The sequence below is a fragment of the Dromiciops gliroides genome, chromosome 2 (assembly GCF_019393635.1).
Source record: "Dromiciops gliroides isolate mDroGli1 chromosome 2, mDroGli1.pri, whole genome shotgun sequence".
Classification (NCBI taxonomy): Eukaryota; Metazoa; Chordata; class Mammalia; order Microbiotheria; family Microbiotheriidae; genus Dromiciops; species Dromiciops gliroides.
In genome coordinates, this window is record NC_057862.1 from 190,941,608 (window position 1) to 190,962,154 (window position 20,547).

The 20,547-nt window shown below is 41.8% G+C and overlaps 1 protein-coding gene across 1 annotated transcript; it reads left to right on the forward strand.

Annotated features, from left to right (window-relative positions):
• The first annotated feature begins 7,964 nt into the window (after positions 1–7,964).
• On the forward strand, positions 7,965–15,628 carry KNSTRN (kinetochore localized astrin (SPAG5) binding protein). Its single transcript, XM_043985786.1, has 9 exons — positions 7,965–9,586; positions 9,865–9,959; positions 10,458–10,578; positions 11,479–11,526; positions 11,692–11,797; positions 11,967–12,060; positions 12,884–12,945; positions 13,451–13,525; positions 14,088–15,628. The coding sequence occupies exons 1-9, from the start codon at positions 9,528–9,530 to the stop codon at positions 14,217–14,219; spliced, it is 792 nt and encodes a 263-aa protein (XP_043841721.1). The 5' UTR covers positions 7,965–9,527; the 3' UTR covers positions 14,220–15,628.
• The last annotated feature ends 4,919 nt before the right edge of the window (positions 15,629–20,547 follow it).

Genomic DNA, 20,547 nt, shown 5'->3' on the forward strand with positions numbered 1-20,547 from the left:
ATATGTGTATATTCATGCAATAGATACTTTTTTATAGGACCTGGGATTCCACCTATGTAAGGAACTCTGTAAGGGATTTCTACCAATGTAGATTGGCACCTTTTGTGCACCTTAGAATAGAGAGCTGCAGGGGCAGCTAGGTGGCACAGTGGATAGAGCACTGGCTCTGAAGTCAGGAGGACTTGAGTTCAAATCTGACCTCAGACCCTTGACACTTACTAGCTGTGTGACCCTGGGCAAGTCACTTAATCCCAATTGCCTCACAAAAAAACAAAACAAAACAAAACACCACCAGAATAGAGAGTTGCCTAGGACACTGAGATGTGAAGAGATGTGCTCAGGATCACATGGCCATTGTGTATCAGTCAGGACTTGAAGGGGAGTCTTCCTTCCTCTGAGGCCAGATCTGTATCCATTATGTCACATTATCTCTTGCACACGTGTGCATGCATGTGTTCATGTGTACACACACGCATACAAGGTGGAACTCCAGTTGTGCTTTGATGGTAGCTAAAGGCACTAAAAGGCAGAGGTGAGCAGAGTGTGACTTCCAGGCTTGGGGGACAACCTACACAGACACAGAGATGGAAGATGGAGTCTCATGCTAGTGGAGAAGCATCATGTTGACTGGAATCATCATTCTGGGCCGCTCCTCCTCCATACAGGGGTCTACTTCAATACCAGGTATAGGAAGTTCACTCAGCCTAGGTTCTCCCCTCCCCAGTGTCAGCCCTAGTCCCCTCTGACTCTACCGCTCAGGTCAAAGAACTTTCTTAAGAGATTTTTTTTATTGTTTTGAGGTCTAACACTTAAGATAGTATAATCATTGACACATCCATTTGGAGCTTCTAAGTCAGAAAGACTCAGATTCAAGTTTTGTGTCTGGCATATGCTGAGTAGGTGACCCTGGATAAATCACTTTGTGTCTCAATGCCCCAGAAGACTCTCTACTGACTAAGTTGCTGTGGAGTTGCTGATCAGTTGCTGTTTGGTAGAGGAAGTTTCCTCACCTGGAATTCCCAACACCAAGAGGTCCCGATGGAAAAACAAAGAAACAAATCCTTTGGCCCTGGCAGGGCTTTCAGTTAGGTTAGGAGCTGGAGGTACAAAGATGGATACCATCTCTGCTTTCAAAGAGGTTGCAACTCAGTTGAGGAGACAGGAGGTATACATTAAAAGATCAATGAAAGCACACTAAATATTTTATGGAAACCTGTGAAACAATCCAGCCCTGAAAGTGCCCTGTGAGTGGCATGGATGGCAAACATTATAAGAGTCTAGTGAAGGGAAGGTACAGTCACCAACAACTGGGACAGCTAAGAAACTGGCCCCAAGGAGAACTGAATTTGGGCCTTGAAGAAAGGATAGGACTTAAATAAATAAGAGATAATTGGGGAAGAGAATTCCAGACAAGGAGGTGGGGATGGGCCTATTAGTTTCAAGGACATTGTGGGCCAATTTGTGAAGATCATAGGGTTTTACAGGGAAATGACGAGATGTAAAGTAAGAGAGGTAAACGAGGGGACAGGTTGCAGAGGGCCTTGGATGCTAGGTTAGAGTTTAGACTTAGTTCTGTCAGCAATGAGGAGCCAATGAAGGATTTTTACTATTATTATTATTACTAATTTTTGTATTATTATTATCATTTATTAATGCTATGTTGCAGGAACTGCACTAAACATTTTACAAATATTGTCTTCTTTTATCCTCACAACAACACTGGGAGGTGGATGCTATTATTACCCCCATTTTACAGATGAGGAACATGAGGCAAACAGAAGTCATTTGCACGGTGAGCACCTGGGGTCAGATTTAAATTCAAGTCCTCCTGGTTCCAGGCTCAGTGCTCTATCCACTGTGTCAGCAAGCTACCCTGATAGCATAAGCAAATATGATGTATGCAAAGCACTATTTTCAGGGCACAGGAGGCAGCCTGATGCCACCAAAAGAGTGCTGGAACAAAGGAACTGGTTGGAAGATCTGAGTCTGCTTGTGATCTGTGGGTCTTTGGATGAGTCACTTCAACTCCCTGGGCCTCAGTTTCTTCAGGTGTAGAATGAAAGGACTGGACATCTAAAGTCCCTTCTAGTTCTAGATCTATAACCCTAATCTGGCAATGGTTTCCAAGGTGGTATTTTGGGCACACCAGCACCCTCTTAGGTCAGGATTGAATCTGAGGTGAACCGAGGCACTCTCAAACTATGTACAGGATAAATTGGAGATAATCAATCAAGGTAAGGCTCTAGTATTATTCAGAGGATAAGAAAAGTCTTTTTGCAGAAGCTGAGACTTACAGGAAGCCAGGGAAGGTAGGAGATGGAGATGAGGACAGAGAGAGAATGCCAGGTATGGCGGGGGTGGGGGAGGTTAGCAAGTGCTCGTAAGGGATGTCAGTGTCATTGGATTTCAGAATTTGAGGAGGAGTGTAAAGTACAAGGATCCAGGTGATAAAGCCAAAAAGAGGATTTTATATTAGATCCTAGAGGCAACAGGGAGCTACTGCAGTTGATTAAATAGGGGGTGACATGGTCAGACCTGTACTTTAGGAATATCACTTTGAGAGCTGAGTGGAGGATGAACTAGACTGAGGAGAGACTTGAAGAAAGCAGACCAACCAGCAGGCTATTGAAATAGTTCAGGTGTGAGGTGATTTGGACCTCTATTAGGGTAGTGTCAGAAGAGAAAAGGGGCATACATGAGAGAGATTATTAAGGTGAAAACAATAGCACCTGTTAATTAATTGGATATGGGGGGGATAAGAATGAGGAGTCAAGGATGGCACCTAGGTTGTAAGCTCCGGTGGCTGAAAAGATGATGGTACCTTGACAGTGATAGGGAAGTAAGAGAGAAGGATGGGGGGGGGGGAGGAGGAAGAAAATTAGTTCAGTTTTGCATATGTTGAATTTAAGATGCCTATGAGACAGCCAGTTCATTTCATTTTCTGGAATGCTTCTTCTGTGAAATTCTTCTTAACTCAGGTCAAAATCTTCCATACCCCAAGAATCCCTGGAATGTAGGGTCACTTGAGGTTACCAAGGTAATTTGGCTTAAACTCTGATTCAGGTCTTGAAAGAGCAGAAGAAAGAAACTTAAGTATGCCTTTCTTTATCCATCCTTAGCAAGGTACCTGTTATGCCTAGAGTGGTTTACAAAATACACCCCCAGCTGTAACCTCTTTATAAAGGCAACATACAATCTCTTAGATCCAGAACTAAAAGTTCCCTTAGAAATTATATGAGTGACTCATAATCTCGTCTCACTGTTGGGAAGATCATGAGTGTTTTGATGTGGGGAGGAGTAGGGATGGAGGGAGGGAAGAAAGATATATAAAAATCACCAGATCTCAATCCCAAATTAGGAGTCATTTCCATAGTTTCACAGGCCCTAAGGAAGAGAAGTAAGTTTTATTGTCTCACTCATCCTCTCCAGGCCCAAACTAGGGCTCTGTCCAAAGAACCTTAGAGAGATAGACCATACTTTATCACAATACTTGATAAAGATGACTACATCTACAGAATAAAAGTCAATCAGTGAGTCAGTCAACAATCGTTTTAAAGCACTTACCATGGGAGACAGCATTTTTCTCTTGACAATGCTAAGCCAACATTTTTTTCTGACAAAGGCACAATAACTTATCTGGCCCCATCCATATTTATCCATCTTTAAGAGGGCTTCACTCCTGGCATCCAGAGCTAAAGGGATCAGAAGCCACAGATTTTGACTTATGAGCTAGAAAGTTGAGGCAAATTGCCAATAACAAAACCAGGCTTTTTCATTTCTATTAAGTTCTGTGCCAATAGCTGAGCCAAAAACAATATGAGATATTGAAGAGAGTATAGAGTGGGTGTGGGAAATGGGAAATAAGAACTAGAGAGTAGAACTGTCAATGGGAATTGAACTTATACCTTCCATCCCAGAATCTTAGAGAGGTACTTATAAACCAACCTTTAGCCACCCATGTCCATTAGAAGGCAAAACTGGGAGATAAAACATAGAGTCCCAGTTGGAAGAGGCCAAATATATCATTTATAGTGAGCTAGGTTATGCAGTGGACAGAGTATTGGATTCAAAATAAGGAATACCTATGATCAAATTCTGCCTCAGATACTTACTATCTGTATGACCTTAGGAACATTACTTAACCTCCTTCCATAAAATGAGGATAATAATAGAATGCGATTGTTGTGAGGATAAAATGAGATGACATATATAAAGCACTGTGTAAATGCTCATTCTGATTATTCTTTTTGGGGGGGGGTGCAATAGGGGTTAAGTTACTTACCCAGGGGCAGCTAGGTGGCATAATGAATAAAGCACTGGCCCTGGATTCAGGAGAACCTGAGTTCAAATCTGACCTCAGACACTTGACACTTACTAGCTGTGTGACCCTGGGCAAGTCACTTAACCCTCATTGCCTCGCAAAAAAAAAAAAAAAAGTAACTTACCCAGGGTCACACAGCTAGGCTGGATTTGAACTCAGATGCTTCTGCCTCCATGGCCGGGTGCTGTATCCATCACACCACTTAGCTGCCCCATTTATTATTTTTTAGTCTAATGCTACCTAAAGTATGAATACCCTTTACAATATGTTATACAATTATTCATCCAATGAACACCTTCAATGAGGGGGAATTCTCTACTTCTGATAACAATCACTTCTATTTTTTTTAACTGCTCTAATTATTATAAAACTCCTTTCCTTCAAACTGATTTCTGCCATACTGTGACTCTCAGATATCAGTCCCAGTTCTACCCACTGAGCCACATGGAATAAATTTAATCCCTCTCCTCCATGATGACAATCCTTCACATAGTGGAAGTTGGCTCTCATGTCTTCCTTTCCAGGATTAAAATCATTGCTCCAGGTTTTCAATAACTCCTTTATGGCAAGGTTTCAAGCCGCTTCACTGTCAGTCAGTTATCATCTATTAAACATCTAACGATGTTCAAAGGTGTTGTACAAAGCCTTGGGGATACAAAGATAATCCCTGACTTTGAGGAGCTCACAATCTAATGGCAGAGGTGAGAGAGGGACAACTATGTACAAACCATATACACACATAAACATATACACATACATGTACACACATCTTTATGATAAATAGGAAATAATCGACAAAGGGAAGGTACTGGAATTGAGGACTGGGAAAGGCTTCCTCAATTTTTAGCTGAGACTTGAAGGAAGTCAGGAGGCAGAGATTAGAAAGAACAACATTCTAGGTCTGGGGACAGCCAGTGAAAATACCCAAAGCCAAAAGATAAAGTATCTTGTTCAAGGAACAGCAAAGAGGCTGGGGTCACTGGAATAGTATGTGGAGGAGTGGGGGTGGGAAGAGGAGGTATAAAGTATAAGAAGACTGGGTGAAGGCTAGGTTACAAGCTCTGAACACCAAACAGATTTTATATTTAATTTCAGAAGTGATAGGGTGGGGCAGCTAGGTGGCACAGTGGATAGAGCACAGGCCCTGGAGTCAGGAGGACCTGAGTTCAAATCCAGACTCAGACACTTAACACTTACTAGCTGTGTGACTCTAGGCAAGTCACTTAACCCCAATTGCCTCACCAAAACAAATAAATAAATGAATGAATGAATAAATAAAAGAAGTGATAGGGCACTACTGGAGTTTATTGAGTAGGAAAGTGATATGTTTGGACCTGCACTTTAGGAAAAACACTTCAGTGACTAAATGGAGAATGGATTTGTAGTGGGGAGAGACTTGAGGCAGAGAGACTCACCAACCAACTATAGCAATGGGCCAGGCATGAGGTGATGATGAGATCCTGCACCACAGTGGTATCCGAGGAATGAAGGGGACATATTGGAGAGTTGTTGCAAAGGTGAAATTGACAGGCCTTGGGCTGGATTGGATATGAGTCGAGATAAGAAATAGTGAGGAATCCATAATGATTCCTAGGTTGTGAGCCTGGAGGAGTAGGAAAATGGTGATGACCTCCACAGTAATAAGGAAGTTGGAAGAGAGGAGGATTTGGGAGAAAAGAACATGTTGAGCTTAAGATGTTTACTGGACATCTAGTTCAAGTTATCTAGAATGGGCAGTTGGAGATATGAGACTAGAGGTTGGCAGAGATGGTAGGGCTGGATAAATAGATTTGAGAATCATCGGAGTTGAGATATTCATTTAATCCTAAAGAGCTGATGATATCATTAAGTGAAGTAGTATAGAAGAAGAGAAAAGAGATCAGAACAGAGCTCTGTGAGACACCCATGGTTAGCAGACATGATCTGGATGAAGATCCAAGAAAAAAGATGGAGAGGGAGAGGTTGGATAGGTAGGAGAACCAGGAGAAAATAGTGACCCCCCAAACCTAGACAGATGAGAAAATCAAGGAGAACAGGATGATTGATGGTGTCAGAGACGGCAGAGGTCAAGGAGGATAAAGACTAAAAAAAGGACATTAGCTTTAGTAATGAAGAAATCATTAGTAACTGTGGAGAAAATAATTTCAATTGAATAATAGAATTGGAAACCAAATTTTAGAGTTAAGAGAGGAAGTAGAGATATCTATTGTAGATAGCCTTCTCAAGTACTTTAGTTATTGGGGAGGAAAGGATCGAGTGAAGGTTTTTAAGCATGCGGAAGACATGGGCAAATTTGTAGGCAGTAGAGAAGCAACCCAGGGAAAGATCTAACATAAATGAGAGAGTAAGAGAGTACATATCTATAAGAAAATAAGGAGAACAAATTGCTGGAGGAGAATTAGGATTGAATGAAATCAAGTGTTTCGCAGTAGGGGGATAACCTGGAAATTACAATAGGTGGCAAGGAGTATTCCAACTCCCCTACCTCAACCAATGAGATGAAGGGAATGAGTGAAAGTACAGCCAGTGCTGGAAAGGGTGACCAGGGGGACTGTGTCATCAGGAGGGAAGCAGGTCTCAGTAAGAGCCAGAGGATGAAAGGAGTGGGGAAGGGAAAGATTTAAGATGAAAGCAAGGGGGCAGCTAGGTGGTACAGTGGATAAAGCATCAGCCCTGGATTCAGGAGGACCTGAGTTCAAATCTGGCCTCAGACACTTGACACTTACTAGCTGTGTGACCCTGGGTAAGTCACTTAACCCTCACTGCCTCAAAAAAAAAAAAGATGAAAGCAAGTTTGTTATTTATGGAGTAGTCTTTCCAAGGGGGCACAGTGGAAGGATTGGGTAGGATTTGACTGATACCTTAGGGGGGTGGTACTGAGGTAAATGGGACTAAATGGGGCATGGGGAATGGCATTTGCATGATGACTTACAGGGGTTCAGAATCACTGGGATGTAGACGTTGATTAGCAGGGACATGGTGGAAATTTGTGAATTTAATCATTAAGTGAAAAATGTACAGCTATTTTCAAAATCAACAGTATTATAACCCAAAGATGGAATCCTTTCAGAGCCTTGAGCAGTTCATGTGAAGGGGCAAGAACTTGGAGTAGGAGTGGTGATACTCTCCTTCTCCAAAGCAGAAATATAGGCTAGAAACAGAATGATGCCAATCAGGTCCCAGAGAAAGTTTAGTCTCTTTTAGGGAAGGCTGATCCCTAAGGATTAGGGAGGAAGGAAGGTCCTGGGCCTCCTTATGTTGTGGGTGAGGGGAAAGAACTTGTGTTGGAGAAATGCTGGTAAATATTAGTTCTAGAATATGCCACCCCTTGGTGGCAAGGTCATTCAATCACTTAGATACTTTTGCTGAACAGTCCCACTAGCATGGGACTCCTACCAGGGAACTGTATGTAAGGTGCAGAAACAAGTGTCAACTGGCAGCTAGGTAGTGCCAGGCCTAGAGTCAGGAAGACTTGAGTTCAAATCCAGCCTCAGACACTTACTAGCTGTGTGACCCTGGGCAAAGTCATTTAACCCTATTTGCCTCATTTTCTTTATTTGTAAAATGAACTGGAGAAGGAAATGGCAAACCACTCTACTATCTTTGCCAAGAAAACCCCCAAAAGATTTATGAAGTTAAACACAACTGAAAACTACCTAACAATGCCACCACATCTTTATACAAGATATTATTTATGTAGTATATTTGTTACTAATTATTTAATGAGATGACTGGTATGCATATGGATTCTGGACTATCTTTCAATCTGACCATTCACCTCCTTATTTTTCTACCCTTTCCCAATCTTAAGAAATTGGACTTTATGCCAAAATTCTAGATGGTTTTTGGCAACCAAGAAATGTAATTAATAATGATTAACAACACATGATCCTAGATATAGGGTTGGAATGGATTTTATAAGCCATCCAATCTTAAGACCATAGAACGTAAGCTGGAAGAGATGTCAAAGGTCATATAGTCCAAGTCCTTCCTTTTTACAGATGAGAAAACTGAGGTCCAGAGAGGTTAAGTTATGATTTTGATCAAGGAACATATAGGTAGCAAGCAGCAAATCCTCAAAGGCAGGGATTGTATAAGGTTAATAAGTAACAGAATAAGGATTTGAACTTGGGTCACATGACTCCAAGTTTAGGACTCTTTCCATTGTACCACTTTTATATAATTTTAGCATAGTTCTTGACCTTTTGGGGGGTCATGGACATATTGGGCAGAGTGATGAAACCTATGGACCCTTTCTCAGAATAATGTTTTAAAATAATTGAAGAAAATACTTAATTTCAGTTAGAGGTTAGTAAAAATACAGATGTATTTTTCCCCATCTAAGTTCATGAAGTTGATCAAATCTATCCCTGGACCCCTTGGAGGATCTGTGGAACCCAAGTTAAAAACCCTTGCTTGAAGGTTACCAAGTCATTCCAGATTGGACATACCTAGGTAGATCTGATTCTTTATTAAATAAGATACTTTATTAAACCCACTTTGGCATAGTGGATAGAACATCGGACTTGGGAGTTGGGAAGTCTTAGCTTCAAATCTTACCCTTAGACACTTACTAGTTAGTTGTGTGTCCCTGGGAAAATCAACTAATAACCTCTCACTGCCTCGGTTTTCTCATCTGTAAAATGAGGGGCTTGGACTGGGTCTTTGATGTCTCTTCCAAATCTAAATCTATGACCCTATAATATTGAAAATTATTACAACCACATAGTTTCTTTTTCTTTTCTTTTTTTTTTTTTTGGTTAGGCAATGAGGGTTAAGTGACTTGCCCAGGGTCCCACAGCTAGTGTCAAGTGTCTGGACTGGCATTTGAACTCAGGTCCTCCTGAATCCAGGGCCGGTGCTTTATCCACTGCGCCATCTAGCTGCCCCCAACCACATGGTTTCCAAAAGGGACCATGCCCGCAGCCCAAGGCCTTCTCCAGCTCGAAATCTACGACGCTATTGTCCCTTCCAACTTGAAATCCCTACAGTCTCATCCCCAGCCTTTCCCAAACCTCACGCCACGTTCTTGAGAACTCGGCGGCCGTACAACATGACGGCGCCCGGAATTCTCGGGTTTCCTCCGTACACTATGGCTGCCGCCTGGACTCAGAGTTCGCCCCGCCCCCTTCCACCGGAAGTTTCTGTTTGAAATAACTGAGGCGCGTGCAGCCGGCGGTTTCTGTGACTTGAGTCTAGAGTGGTGATGGAGAGTGGGTCCAGACTAGGAGCGGGGGACCCGGCCTCGGTGGCTGAGCGTCCAGGGTAAGAGACAGGTTGGATGGAGGCGGGGGCCTGGAGTCTGGGGGCGGGAGAGCGGGGCGGGGGGTGGGGGGGGTGGGGGGTTGGGGATGGGGTTTGAGGGGGAGGGGAGGCAGGTTGGGTCCCAAGGAGGGCGGGTCCTGGTAACCATCGCGGAAGGGAAACTGACCCCTCTCCCCCCGCCCCTTCTGACCCGGACTGTCGGACTCGCAGCCGGCGGGGGCCCTAGCGAGCTGGGCTCGAGCCCGGCACCCCTTCCAATGGAGTCCCGTTCACTGCAGGGTGCAGCCCGGCCCCATTTCGAGAACCAGCACTGCCCGGCCTGCGTTCGCCTGCTCGGCCCCCTCGGCGGCGTTGGGGGGCGGTCAGCCCGTGGGTGAGTGACAGGGCAGCGTGGTCTTGGCTTCTCAGACTAGCGTGGGGTAGCAAGCATGGCTCTGCGCACGGCTTTTCTCCTACTATGCCCTGGGCCCTGGGGGTACAAAGACAAAGAAGGAAATCCCCGCCCACAAAGAGCTTTAATTTGTTATTGTTTGGCCTTTATTCTCGAAGAGGACCATGATAGACGTCCAGACTTGCTGTGAATTGGATTTAAGTGAGGCAGGTTATGCAAAGTCACCAGCTTCACTCTCTCCCCTAGAGCCATCTTCCAGACTCTTCCAGTCTTGGAGATCCTCAGTCACAGAGCCTTGTTACTGTCTCAGGTAGTGTTACTTAGATATGGCCTTTTTACCCCAAGGAGATTAAAATTTAGTGACTCAAAGCTACTCTACATAGAATGTGGCAAATTGGATTAAAATACTGACCGGGATGATTTGGGTTACAACTGGGTCATGTTTGTTTGGGTTTTCACCCTCTTAATTTTCCTTCACAGAGACGCATTCTCGGGCTACTTTTAAGAGTCAGATACCCCAGAGGTCCAAAGAAATAGAACTCCACAAGGCTCCCAACTCAACAGGCCCAGAGGATGAATTGTACAAAACCACCAAGCAGAGGTCAGAACTGAGCAAGAAATTGATGATTGCACTGAAATGGATAATTTCGTTAGAAATAACTCAAATAACCCAAAACTGAAAAGGTTTTCAGTAGAACATGACAAATGAATTATTGTACACTATAGTTGACTTAGTCCCCCCAACTCCCTTAGTTGGTCTGTTCAGGAAAAGACAAATTGAAGACTGCAACAGACGGTGTTTTAAAACTTTCCTTTCCTTTCTCATCATAACCTTTTATATGTCCTTAGCAAAAAGTAGCTATAGTGTATTATAAGTGGAAGTGGAAACAAAACAATTAGTAAACCTCATTTATTTGAATGGAGCCATAACTTTGAAGTTAAACTTATTATTGTGGTGGGATGGGTTTTTTTTGTTAACCCATTTCCCATTATAGTAGGAAATCCAGAGTTCCTACCAACAAAAACCTTCCAACATCTGATCTGAAATAAATGATGCTTTACTTTAGCCAGGAGTTTTGGAAATGGTTAGAAATTTTATTTTATTTTTTATTTATTTATTTTAGTGAGGCAACTGGGGTTAAGTGACTTGCCCAGGGTCACACAGCTAGTAAGTGTTAAGTGTCTGAGGCCGAATTTGAACTCAGGTACTCCTGACTCCAGGGTCGGTGCTCTATCCATTGTGCCACCTAGCCGCCCCTGAAATGGTTAGAAATAAAGTTTGAAGGACCTCAGAGAAAGGCCCTTTAATGACGCTTCTGTGACTTGTAGTCCCCAATCTTCCCTACAAACTATGAGGATCTCTGTGCTTATTTCCATTATATTCATAGTAAGGAAAAGTTAGATGATTTCTAAGGGCCCTTGCAGTTTTAACAGTCAATGATTCTCAATGCAAGTGACACTCAGATTGTTCACTGGTTTATTTCTGTATTGTTGACTCTAGGCAGATGAAGACTATGGATCCTGCTGTTAAGAAGAACATTAAAAAGAGGTGAATCTCAAGGAAAATGAAATTGCTTTTCTTTTCAAGTTTAGTATCCTTTTATACTAGTGTCACAGAGTACTGCTTAAGCAGTGCTGTCATCTCTAGCAACTGAAAAGTGTTTTTAGCTTTTTAAAAAAGAAAATGCAATCTAGATCCAAATTATCTTTGCAGCTACAAACCATTAAATCGACAGAAAGCTGAGGAAGAGCTCAAAGAGAAGAACCAGCTGTTAGAAGCAGTTAACAGGCAGTTGCACCAGAAGCTGACTGAAAGCCAGGTAAGAAGCCATTCATGTGGAACAGAAATTATCTGGAATTCTAAGGGATGACCCTTCAAGTGGCCTGAAGACACAAGGTTACCCAGAGCTTGTAGCACACCTACCCAAAGAGGAGAAATTATAGAGGCCAAGTCTGGTAGGCAGGACTGATTTGAAACTGATTTCACAGGGAGAGCTGAAGGTACTGACTCAAAAGGTGGAGTTGCTGGAGAAATCTCAGGATACCTACTTGGCAATTTTGGAGAGTGGCAATATTGACCCAGGTGAGAGGCCTCTATGCCCAAAACTTTCTATGAAAGTTTTCAGAGTTTCTTTGATAGCTCTGACTTTGAAAGAGTCAGGCTTCATATTGTCATAATTCTTATAATTAGCTCTTTGACAACTGGTTGTCTAGGTTCCAACATTGTCATTGCTATCAAAGATTCAGACAGAGAGAGAGAATGTGTTTGTGTGTGTGTATGTGTGTGTGTTGACAGATTGGGTTGATGGGGTTTTAGCCTTGCTCAACTGCTTCCATTTAATAGTGAGTTAACATACATAAATAAATAATAGCTATCATTTATATAATGCTTTATGGTTTGCAAAGCTTTTTGCAAATGGTATTCCTATTTAATTATCACAACAACCCTGGGAAGTAGATGCTATTATCATCTCCCTTTTTCAGCTGAGGAAACTGAGGCAGGTGGATTATATGACTTGCCCAGGGTCACATAGCTAGTAAATATCTGAGGCAGGATTTGAACTCAAGTCTTCCTGATTCCAAGTCCAGTACTCTATCCACTGCACTACTTAGTTGCCTAGATAGCAAATACCTGTTGGTTATGGTGATATAAAGGATTTCTGTATTTTCTGCAAATTCTTAGTAGGATCGATTGCCTATACCACTCACTTAGTACTTGGTATATGACATATCCTTGCTATGTTTTGTCTTCTCAACTGAAGCATATTTTATACTTTTCATTTCCCAAAGTATCTAACATAGTTTGTTGTATGTAATAGGTGCTCAATGTATTGGGAGTGGATTGAAGTGAAGGGGAACTTGAAGGAGCAGGAAGTTCTGTATTAATCTGGAGACATGTTTATCAGTTACAGGCAAACAGATCCTGGAAAACCAGCAAGAAAAAATGAAATGTCAAATGGAGTCTGTGGTAAGAGGCTGGGTTTAAATGAGTGGGAAGCAAGTAAAGGACACTTTCTATGTTCTATATTACTGATCATGGTCAAAATAGTTCAGTGGTGTGGGCTTGACCATAATTAAACTTGCTAAGCATAAATTGTTCTTTGATTATCCATGTTAATGGAAGGGAACGCTGCTGTCCAGAGTGCAAAAACAATTTCTCTTTAAAATTAGAAGGTGGCTATTCTTATCAGTGAGGAAGTCTGAATCCTACAATCTAGTTTCTTCATTCAGGTCCCTTATTAAAATTCTCCCTTCATGATAGGGATATAACTATATGCTGCAAAGGACCAGCCTAATTAGTGTTTGGGTTTTTTCCTTGCTTCTTCCCTGAAGGAAGAAGGTAATTATTCAGCTTGAAAGCCCTTCCAAGTCCTATGTGGAGTAAAATAGCTTCTATCACGAATCTACATAATTGACTAGAATAGGTAAGCGTTCAATTTCTGATACAAAGCTAAGCCTCCATCTTATTTTAGTTGCTCTTGGAAAGTCTGAAAGATGAACTGAAGCTTTTTAACCAGACAGCTACAAAGCAGATGGAGGAGTTACAGGTAAGAGTGTTGTCTTGAGGTTTTGAGCTCCCTATATTCCTCTTATCCCAGTGCCATGATTTGTCTAGGGCTCTATCTCAACAACCATGGGATGAGAGGTTGCATGCGATGGCTCATTGGGTTGACTAAAGATGATCTTTTGGCAATAGATTTGAGCCCTCTTCTTTGAAGCTTGAACATGTACTTGAACTTTTCAAGGAAGAGGTCTTAGAGCAAGAATCCTAGAATTCTGTTTTGTTCATAGGATACCTTGTATCACAGTAGATGCTACATTGAGTTTACATTGTTTTGTGTTCTATGTAGTTTTGTTTTAAGAATTTAACCATCTACATTACTGCCATACCAACTCTATAGAACACAGATGGTCAAACACAAAAAGACCTTAAAAACATGTTCTGTAGATGGTAGAGTACACATTGTTTATGTGGAATACAGCAGTGTATAATTTTCTAACTGCTACTTTGTGTCTTCCCTAGGGGAACAGAATGATAATTTATAAATTTGTCTGCCATATTTTCCTATGAGTGAAGTGAAATTTTTTCTAATGGCTCCTTCTTTGTAGGCATTGAAAGTGAAATTGAAGATGGAAGAAGAGGAAAGATCTCATTTCCTAGAAAAACGAGCAGCATTTAACAACAAAAGAGATGATCTCACAGCTGCTCTTGAGCAAATGGAACAATTACTAGCACTTTGAAAAGAAAGGGGGTTCATTCCTTTAGATAAGGTTAAACTATAAGAACATTCTCTTAAGTTTTCCTAGGACAGGACTTCCCCTTACTCTCCCAACTAAAATATCCTCAGAAACAAAGTTGGAATAATCTAGGTTTGTACTGAGGGGCATTCCTGCCTTATAAGCATATTTTGATCAACCAGCCAGATATGTGAATCATCTTTTGTTGGACAGCCTTAAGATCCAACAAGGAAAGCTGGACCCTTGGGCTGCCTTGCTGTAGTTACTAAATGGCAGTTCAGCTGGAGGGTAGAACCAGAAATTGAAAAGAGTGAACAGAAGAACCAAGATTGATCTGTCTCAGTTTGGGGGTTGGAAATTTGAAATGTTTTCAGTTTGTAGAATGGACTAAAAGGAAAGAGATGTTGAATCCATGCTGTCGTAATCTGATCTGATACCTATTTTTTTGGTTAGACCCGTTTCCTGGTTGGGATTTAAGCATATCTTAAGGCTTGAGCTCTTGTCTTATGCTGCTGCTTTTTTGCTCCCAACTAAATCTCTGAACTTGAAGTAGGTCAGCATAGATGTCCCTAAACAAGGAGAGAAGGTGTACAGTTGGATGATTAACATCTTCTTGAAATAACTGAATAGAACAGTGGACTTGGGATGAATTCATGACTGTGATCATTTTGGTCCAAACCACCTGATGTTTGTTCTTTTTTATTTTCTTAAGCTAAATTACTTATGTAAATAAATATTTTTGGACTAGAATATCATGGAAAAGGATTTGTTAGACGCTAAATGTATACTAAGCACTGTGCTACATACTGCCTAGTGTTCACATTCTACTTGAGAGAAACTCTATATAATAGAGAGTTCGGGGCTGATGGAAAGGACCTTAGAGTTCAGTGGCAGGCCAGATGGTAAGGCTTGGTGGTCTTCGACCTTGCCAGAAGGATTGTACATCAAAGTGGTGTAGCAGCCTGGAGAGTTAGAAGGGTTCAAGAAGGGATATCCTTGCAGGACCTGAGCAAGAGAGAGGGTAGGTCAAGTACTCCACCCTCCAGCTCCAGATTGGTGCACTCTGGGTGGGGACTTAGGGTTGAGTTGGGATGCTTGGGGAGAAGGTCCTTTGTAAAGTGTGTCTCTAACATTAAGGAATAAAACCTAACTTGTGCCTCCCCACAGAGTCGACCTTAATATTCTCTGGCTGTTTTTCCCTGATCCATGAGTAGACTATTAATCTAACCAAGAATTATTTCCAGTCTTCATCATAAGCCTCTGTGACCAGCTCAGTAGCAGGTGGTATTTCCCTCTGTAAAGAATTAATTGTTATTTGAGGTTTTTATGCCTCGGTGCACATTGGCCTGGGGCTCTGCAAACCACACAGTGCTCCAGCCACTGGTTATAGCCGTTGCCAGGGCTCTGGCACCTCACGTCATCACCACTCACAGACTCCTACATGGGCCTGGCAAAATTATAACGATTGGAAGCCTAGTGAGGCCAGTCATGTGATTGTCAGAGCGGCCATCCCATTGGATGGGGCTGTGTGGGGTGTTTCTAGGTTTGGGGGAGGAGAATTGGGCATTCTAGGTGGAAGCTGGAAAGTGACAGGTGTTCTGCTGCGTATTTTCAGCTGATTCCTGGGTGGTGGTATTTTTTCAGGTATTATAATTTCCCTTTCCCTATTTTATTTCCTTTCCCTTGATCCTACTGATCCTGTTTGTGTTTTTTATTTTTTAAGTTCGTTCTTGTTAAAATAAATCTTGTTCTGTTTTGAGGGAGGCTGCTGGTCTCCTTTCTTGCCCCAATATTGCGGCGAGCCTCTTAGCTAGCACTCCCCAATTAAAAATTGGTCCCCACACCTCTCTCTCCCAGGGCTGTTGTCACTTGCTACCAGTATTCTTCCTAAGCTGTTTGTATGCAAGCATTGCTTGCTGCCTCTATCAAAAACAATGCACTGGACCTGAGGGCAACACATCCAAGGTCCCTCTGCACTAAAGGAGTCAGCTCAGGTTTCCCATGCCCATCCCAAATTATTCAGAGCAGTACCCAAGGCAGCTGAGACCCTTGGGCTCTATTTTCAAAGGGAAGAGCTTTTTCCCCTCTGCTGTCTGGGAGGAAAGGAATGAAAGAGAGACAAAATTTGTCACTGCTTCCTATCTCTTTTTTGGTAATGCTTTCCTATCTCCACTCGTCCTTAACTATTACACGTTCCAAATTTTTCTCCAGCTTATGATCTCCTTTGATGAGTGTCTCACTCCCCGCCCCATGGACAATTTCATCTAAAACAGTTCCCACTTGGGCTCCATTCTTTCATTTCCCTTAGCAAAGGACAAACAGGTGGAGATGTATGGCAGGCATTAGTGATTCAGGACTGGCTCTCTGGAGAGATAGTAAGAATAGGGACGTGGTATAGGCAACTCCTAGATGAAGATTCTCCCTCCACTAATGTAGGCATTAAAGAGAGATTAAAGTGGGGTGTATGGATTGAGAGAAATCTGAAAAGAGATAAGTGAATCTGTAGAACATGATGAGATAGATCACCAAGAGAGTGTATAGAAAGAGAAGAGGGAGGGGGCAGCTAGGTGGCGCAGTGGAGTTCAAATCCTGCCTCAGACACTTGACACATACTTGACACATACCTCCATTGCCCCACCAAAAAAAGAAGAAGAAGAAGAGGGTCTTCTGGACACTACAGGGGGATAATGACCAGTAAAGGATGCTAAGAAGAAGCAGTCAGGGTAGAAGGAGGAACCTAGTTAGGAGAAGAGTTGTGTCAAAAGTCCAGAGAGGAGATAATGTATAGGAGAAGGAAGTTAAGTGTCAGAAGCTACAGAGAAGTCAAGAATGTGGACTGAGAAAGACCATCGGATTTAACAATTTAATTTTTTTTTTTTGCAGGGCACTGGGGGTTAAGTGACTTGCTCAGGGTCACACAGCTAGTAAGTGTCAAGTGTCTGAGGTCAGATTTGAACTCAGGTCCTCCTGAATCCAGGGACGGTGCTTTATCCATTGTGCCACCTAGCTGCTCCCCGGATTTAACAATTTAGAGATGATTGGGGGGCAGCTAGATGGTGCAGTGGATAAAACACCAGCTCTGGATTCAGGAGGACCTGAGTTCAAATCCTGCCTCAGACACTTGACACTAGCTGTGTGACCCTGGGCAAGTCACTTAACCCTCATTGCCCCCACAAATAAGTAAAATAGAGATCATTGGCCCCCTTAGCTGAATGTAGATTAATTGTAGGGAAGTAGATGAGAAGGAAGCAGAGGCAACAAATGTAGACAGGTTTTAGGTTTTGTTTTTTTTCTAGAAATTTGGCCATAAAAAAAGAAATACAGGATAATCATTTGAATTTTTTTTTTAAGGAAGAAGAAGCCTGTGCATGTTTATAGGCAACAAGGAATCAACCAGCCTTATCTTTTATTCCTCTTCAGGAACCAATTAAGATACACTAGATTACCTGATTGTATCCAGGCTCACTTCCCCTCCCCTACACCCAATTCCTGAATCTACCCATGTGTAACTATTGGAATGACTCCACCTGCTGGAGACTTACTGTAGAGTTCCGCCCATGAAGCGAAGGTCTTTGAGGGCAAGACCAGGAGTCTTTTCTTTGGCGTCAGGAAGTGACGCGGGCTAGTGGGAGGAGGAAGGAAGAGACTGGCGCTCAGTCTCACGCTCCTTCCTGGGGACTCTGGCAGAGAAGGGAGCTAAAAAGGTGCTCTCCCTTTAATAGATAGGAATCTAGGCCTTTCTCTCTCTCTTTATCAAATTCTTATTCTCCTTAATAAATGCTTAAAAGTCTAACTCTTGCTAAAGCTTATAATTTATTGGCGACCACTCATTAGATATTTTAGACAGACTAGCTAGAATTTTAGCCCTTAACAGAGGGCTGACCACGAAGAGGAAAGCTAAACCTCAGTCTTCTGATCTTCTGGTTGGGTAAGAAATTTCCCCTACCCTCTCCCTTTAACTAAGTACTGGTGTACTGGCTGTGTTTTCCCCTTAAATTTTTTCAAATGGACCTTTTAAACTCCCTAATTACCCTATTTTTGATTTTAGTCTGTTTAACCAGACAATGAGAGATAAGATCATGTTAATGCTTTGTTTTTGTGGATTTTCTATTTTTCTTTTTTATTTTTGTTAAAAGAGCCAGCAACTTACACTAGGAAATATCTCTCCCTCTCCCAACCATGCTTTTTCAGAGAAACCTGAAGAGATTCCTGCTGCTTTTCCCAGTTCTAACACTAATTGTTGCTCTAATTTTGCATGCCTGGAGGCAATGACCCACCCTCTAGAAGTTTTTAATCCCCTAACGCCTGGAGGCAAAGTAGGGGAAGAGGAATCCAGGCCTGAGTTCAAAATCAAGTCTGATTCTAATTGCACTGGTCCCTCCCCTCCTCTCCAAACCCCACCCTCTACTCCTCCCATGGCCAAGCCCATTGCTTCCCCTGCCTGGGAAGTCCAGAGATCTGATGTGCATGCTCAACTTTCTCTAACTACATTTGCAGCTTCAGGCTCAGCCCTTCCCCAGCCTGGCTGTGCTTCTAAGACAACCTTAGAAAACCCTTTAAATTCCAGATATGCTCATTTTGTTCATAATTTTGCTAACCTGTTTTGTCTTTAATTAGTAATCTTATAAGGCATTTGTATGGTGAAAAGACTAACAGCCAATATAGAGGGGTTAAAGAAGAAAAACTTAAGCTGAATAAGCATGACAATCATCAACATAGTTCAAGACTCCTCTTCTTTTGCCATGGAAGGGTATATATTTTACAGAAATGTAGACGTAAGCAGCAAGGTATTGATATGAGTATTGGGGATTTTAGATATCGGAATCAAAAGTGTTCTGAATTCACTCAGTAATAGTATCACTTCAGAGGAAACAGGCAGTTCCCATTTGATAATCCCACTGATCAGTTAAATGCTTTGGGACTCAGTCTTTGTAAAGTATCAGGAGACAGAAATTGCCTTTTTAGGGCCTTAGCAGACCAGCTAGAAGGTCACTGTAGAAATCATCTCAGACACAGACAAGAAGCTGCTTCTTATATGATTAACCATAGACAAGAGTTTGAGTCTTTTAGGGTAAATGACTCCCCTTTTGAAGAATATGTTGATGAATTAAAGAAATTTGGAAAGTGGGGAGGAAATGATACAATTGTAGCATTTGCTAAGCAGCATCAGCTGAATGTGGTGGTTCATCAATTAAATCAGCCTTTATTGAAAATCAGTGGCACAGACAAAACTGATGCTAGAGAACTCCACATTTTCTACCATAAAGAACATTATGACAGCATTAGAAAGATCAATGACAATTCAGAAACCCCTGCCACTTTGGCATGCAGAGAATTAGGGAACCACTTAAAACAATGTGGCATACCCCAAACTCTAGCAGCTTAAATACCTTAAAATTTAACAAGCATTTCCTTCTACAGGCAAAGCACTGAAGCACATGGCCTAGTTTTCTGTCCCACCTCAATTTCCCCCACCCTTTACCTACCCTGTACCTATTTTTTTTTAATCCTTTTTGTTTTTGTTTTGTTTTGACTTTTGAAAGGCACTGAAAAGACCTGGAATTTACCACACCTTTAAGTTCTTTAAGAGCACCAAAGGGTGCTTAGCGAATCTTTTGCTTTTTGGTTTTGCTTTGTTTTTTTTTTTACTTTTGTTTCTTTTGCTTTTCTTTAAAAACCCGATTTTGTAAACTAAGTGACTTTTTCAAAGGCATTTTAAGTATATGCTGTGGGTGAGGCCATCGGACCTCAGAAGCAACCAGAATTCTTTTTTTAACTCTTTCTTTTTGAGAGAGGGTTATTGAACCCTATTGCTTGATACCTCACTGAAAACATTGAATATTGAATCTTGCTAATTGAAGTCTTATTTCTTTTTGATGAATTAATCACCACTTTAAGTATCTGCTACTGTTATACTAGAGAATTCATGTATAAGATGATGTGGTCTACTTGCTAAAAGAAGATTATGTAATAATGTCTAAAAGAAGATTATGTAACAATGTCTAATATAATCAGCTATTTACATTCATTTATTATTTATATGTCATTATACTCTGGGTATGGTTTGGAATTATTGTATATATCACTATGTTCTCAGTTATGCAGCATAGCACGCATTTTTACCATCATACTGTCTTTGGTGAAATTAATGAGATTTCGGAAGTATGGAAACTTATCATTTCAGAGACTAACTTGCTGTGAACTCTGATGCAGGCCCTGGAGAGAATATATGTGCAACAAAAGGAGAGACAGGTATACATAAGTCCATGGTTTGCTTATGATGGTGACTATGTAGAGCACAATTACTAGGCACAGTCTAGTATTCATCCTC

Coding starts and splice junctions, on each gene's coding strand:
- KNSTRN (XM_043985786.1), top strand. CDS start 9,528: ATGGAGAGTGGGTCCAGACTAGGAGCGGGGGACCCGGCCTCGGTGGCT. Junction 9,587..9,864: donor TCGGTGGCTGAGCGTCCAGG/GTAAGAGACAGG, acceptor CGTTCACTGCAG/GGTGCAGCCCGGCCCCATTT. Junction 13,526..14,087: donor AGCAGATGGAGGAGTTACAG/GTAAGAGTGTTG, acceptor CCTTCTTTGTAG/GCATTGAAAGTGAAATTGAA.